Source organism: Mus caroli, chromosome 13 (genome assembly GCF_900094665.2).
Source record: "Mus caroli chromosome 13, CAROLI_EIJ_v1.1, whole genome shotgun sequence".
In the NCBI taxonomy this organism is placed as follows: domain Eukaryota; kingdom Metazoa; phylum Chordata; class Mammalia; order Rodentia; family Muridae; genus Mus; species Mus caroli.
This window is the reverse complement of record NC_034582.1, coordinates 90,824,277-90,827,983: the sequence shown is the minus strand read 5'-3', so window position 1 is coordinate 90,827,983 and position 3,707 is coordinate 90,824,277. Positions and strand designations below refer to the sequence as shown.

Genomic DNA, 3,707 nt, shown 5'->3' with positions numbered 1-3,707 from the left:
TATATATATATATACTTTAAAAATATTCATTTTCATGTGTATGGATATTTGGTATACGTGTATGTCTGTGCCCTGTATGTGTGCAGTGCCTGTGGTGTGGACATCGGGGTTTTCAGAAGGATCCCCTGACAGTTTCAAGAGTGTCTTGAGGAAGAGCATGGTTAGATTGAACTGGCTAAAGATTTGAGAGCTGACTTCTATGTCTACCGAGCACCTACGTACTGTTTGGTTCATTATTTAACTGGATTTCTCCCACAGATATTACAACTATGTTTTTGGTTTCCACAAGAGACATCATGGCCCTGCTAGATTTCGAGCTGAGCCACAGTTGCAGAAGCTCCTGGTCTCCATCACCCTCGAGTCAGAGTGCGAGTCCTTCCCTAGTCTGTCTTCAGATGAAACCTGTAAGCACCGATTGTAAAATGCAGCCGTTGTAGAACGTTGGTAAATTCAGTAGTAAGTACGGAAGGCAGGGCGATGACCCTGTCCTTCACCCCAGCCCTCAGAATTAACTACTGCCATTTCAGGTGTCCATACGTATGTTGTTTATTGCAGCAAATGTTTTGAATGAGTACAAACATTAATATAAATGTTTAGTTAATATGATATATGTGTTTTATTAACATTTAATTAATGTTTAATTAATACACACACACACACACACATATATATATGGATCACACATATATACACTGGATCACAGGTGAGCCCTCTAATTCTGGATTGTAGTTCATTCCAGATATAGACAAGATGATAAGCGGGAATAGCCCCCACAATGTGTATGGGTGTTTTGTCTGTATGTACATCTGTGTACCACATGCATGCCTGGTACCCTCAGAGGCCAGAAGGGTGAAGTATTCCCTGGGACTGGAGTTTCTGGCAGTTGTGAGCCACCAAGTGGGTGCTGGAAATTGATCCCCAGTTCTTTTTGAGAACAGAGTTCTTAACTGCTGAGCCATCTCTCCAGCAATCTTCTAGCATCTATTTACTTACTAAGTTGCCTTCTTGTGATTAGACATACTGTAATCTCTGATTACACATATGCACGTTCGCCCTAGCTAATCGTTATAAAGGTCTTTGGAAAATTATACAGCGACATTAATCTCTACTACAGAAATATTCTCTTTGTATCACTTTAATATTTATGTAGTCCATCGCGTCTATCTCAAGTTTTAAATGCTCCCCCTATATTTGTTTTCCCATGCATAAATTTTAACCTCCCATTACTTCCAAAGTCAACTCCAGGGAATTCTGACTCGGGAGGTTTTATCAGAGTCCACCACCGTCTAGATTTAGTGACAAAAACACTACCTGAAGAGTGGAGGAAGAGACAGGTCTTGCCTGTCAGTGGGCTGCACAAACAAGTTCTTCAGGCGTGCCAGGCGTGAGCCACACACCGGCATCCCGGCTAGAGCGCGACCGCCTCTGCACCGAGCCTGCCCCCAATTTCCGGGCCAATCCCCACTCGGAGGCGGAGCCCGGGCGGGGAGCTCGGTCATCTGACTCGGTGACCCGGGCACGGATGCTTTCTTCCCAGCGACCCAGACTGGAAGGTTGGTCCAAAGACTCTGCCTAGCCAGACTCGCGGAGCAGTCATGCCGCGGTCCCCGCGTCGCGCCCCCGGGCTACTGCTGCTGCAGGCGCTGGTGGCGATGGTGTCGCTGGCCCTAGTGGCCCCGGCCCGACTGCAACCTGCGCTATGGCCTTTTCCGCGCTCGGTGCAGATGTTCCCGCGGCTGTTGTACATCTCCGCGGAGGACTTCAACATCGACCACAGTCCCAATTCCACAGCCGGCCCTTCCTGCTCGCTGCTACAGGAGGCGTTTCGGCGGTGAGCAGCCCCACCCAGCGGGGAGGGGACCTAGGGCACAGAGAAGGATCGCCGGGCTACTTGGGTCTCACAGGACTGGAAGACACCATGACTAGCCAGTCTAACTTAGGTCCAAACTTTACAGACCGAAGCCCAAGACTTGACCTGTTCTTGCTTCTTCCTTCCCGCCCTAGGTGCTCAGGGACCCTACTTAGCATGGTTCAGAATAACAATGGGCGGGGCGTGATTAACTCCTTTAATCCCAGCACTTGGGAGGCAGAGGCAGGTGGATTTCTGAGTTCGAGGCCAGCCTGGTTTACAGAGTGAGTTCTAGGACAGTCAGGGCTACACAGAGAAACCCTGTCTTGAAAAACCAAAAACCAAAACAAAACAGAATAACAATGGAACCGGTGACTCTGCTGGAGTCAGTTTGTTGGGCCTCAGTAGGGCAGATGAGATGGCTCCAGAGATAGGGAGGGAACAAGGTCCTAGCCTACAAAGTGAACCTCCTCTGAGTGCATCCTTAGATACGGATCTTTTAAAGGCTCTAGGTATCCCCAGTGTCACTTTCAGCTCCGTATCTTTAATCTCTTATAATTTTTTTCGTTAAGTGTATATGACTGCATGAATTTACGTGTACCACATGTGTGGAGATACCTGCAGGTGCCCAGGGCAGGAAATTTTGGCGTGAGCCCCTAAAGCGGGTGCTGAGAGCCCAACCTGGGTCCTTTGTAAGAGAGTAAGAGTTCTAAACCTCTGAGCTCTGAGGTGGGAGTCAGGGGAGTGGGGGAAACCTTAAGTTGAAACTTTATGGGAAACCTCCCCCTTCCGAGCTATGTTCCATACCTAATAATGTTAGGTAGTCTTTCCAAATGGCCTTTCAAGTGGCTCTTAAGTAACATCTGCTTTTCTTCTTGTTTTCCCAACACTTAGCAGTAGTTGCTCTGTCTTCCTCTCTGATAGGTTTTCTAAAAACCTTTGCCTCATTTAGCACTTAACATTTTAGAGTCCTGTCAAGCCAGGCATTCTCTGGGCACAGAGTGCCAGCCATAGGTAGGCACCCTTGCCAAGAACAGGGGCTGTGCTAACCTATTGGTTGCACGATAGATTGTATTTGGGGCGATATTTGAATGAGATCCCCCTCTGCCCTCTCAATTCGAGACCTGGGCGGAAGGGTCTGCCCCCTGGGAACTGTAATTTGGTGCTAGCTGTGTCGCCTGCTTTCACTTCTTCTCTGTGTCTGGTGCATATAGCTATAACTTGATTTTGCTTGCAGGACACCAAACAGCTGACCAGGGAATGCAAAACAAAGTTAAGGGTGGGTGTTTTAGGCTCTTTGCTGTGGAAGGTTCAGTGGAAGAGGTCCTGAGACATGCAGCAGAAACAGCGGGGTTCTCTGCCACAGAAAGGCTAATGCTTTGCTTATAATTTGCACAACTAAGAGGGTACTGTCACCCTATTTTGGAGGCCTGCTCAAAAAAGCCTTTGGAGTTGAATTGCTAATGGGTTAGAATGCTTTGTGACCCACAGGTAGAGTGGAAAAATGTACAACTAAAGTGCCTGGTAGTATTGGGGTATCCCGGATTGTAGCCCAGCCACTGGACTGAGTACCGTCTGAAAACCGGCTTGCTTGCTTTAGAGCTGACGGTCAAGCTGGGTTTTCCTTTTGCCTTGCTTGAGCAGGCGAGTTACTTGTTAATGGATACAAGTGACAAAGGCTTGAGTCAGCTAGGAGGTAGTTTGAAAACAGGCTTGCCATCTCAACATAAGACCTGGTCATTGTCATCTGGAGGGTTTGTCCAACTAATGTGTGGCCAGTGTGGGAAGCAGCTAGTAATTGCACCTGGCGTTGTTTGGAAGCTGGTTGGGTTTTTTTGTTTTTGTTTTTTTTTTTTTT

General features: G+C 47.6%; 1 protein-coding gene across 1 annotated transcript in view; it reads left to right on the top strand.

Annotated features, from left to right (window-relative positions):
- The first annotated feature begins 94 nt into the window (after positions 1-94).
- Hexb (hexosaminidase subunit beta) overlaps positions 95-3,707 on the top strand; it is a 25,048-nt gene continuing 21,435 nt past the window's right edge. Inside the window, exons 1-2 of the mRNA XM_021180112.2 lie at positions 95-404; positions 1,236-1,831. Coding sequence (XP_021035771.1) covers positions 1,596-1,831 — 236 coding nt within the window. The 5' untranslated portion in view covers positions 95-404; positions 1,236-1,595. The remainder of the gene's footprint in view (positions 405-1,235; positions 1,832-3,707) is intronic.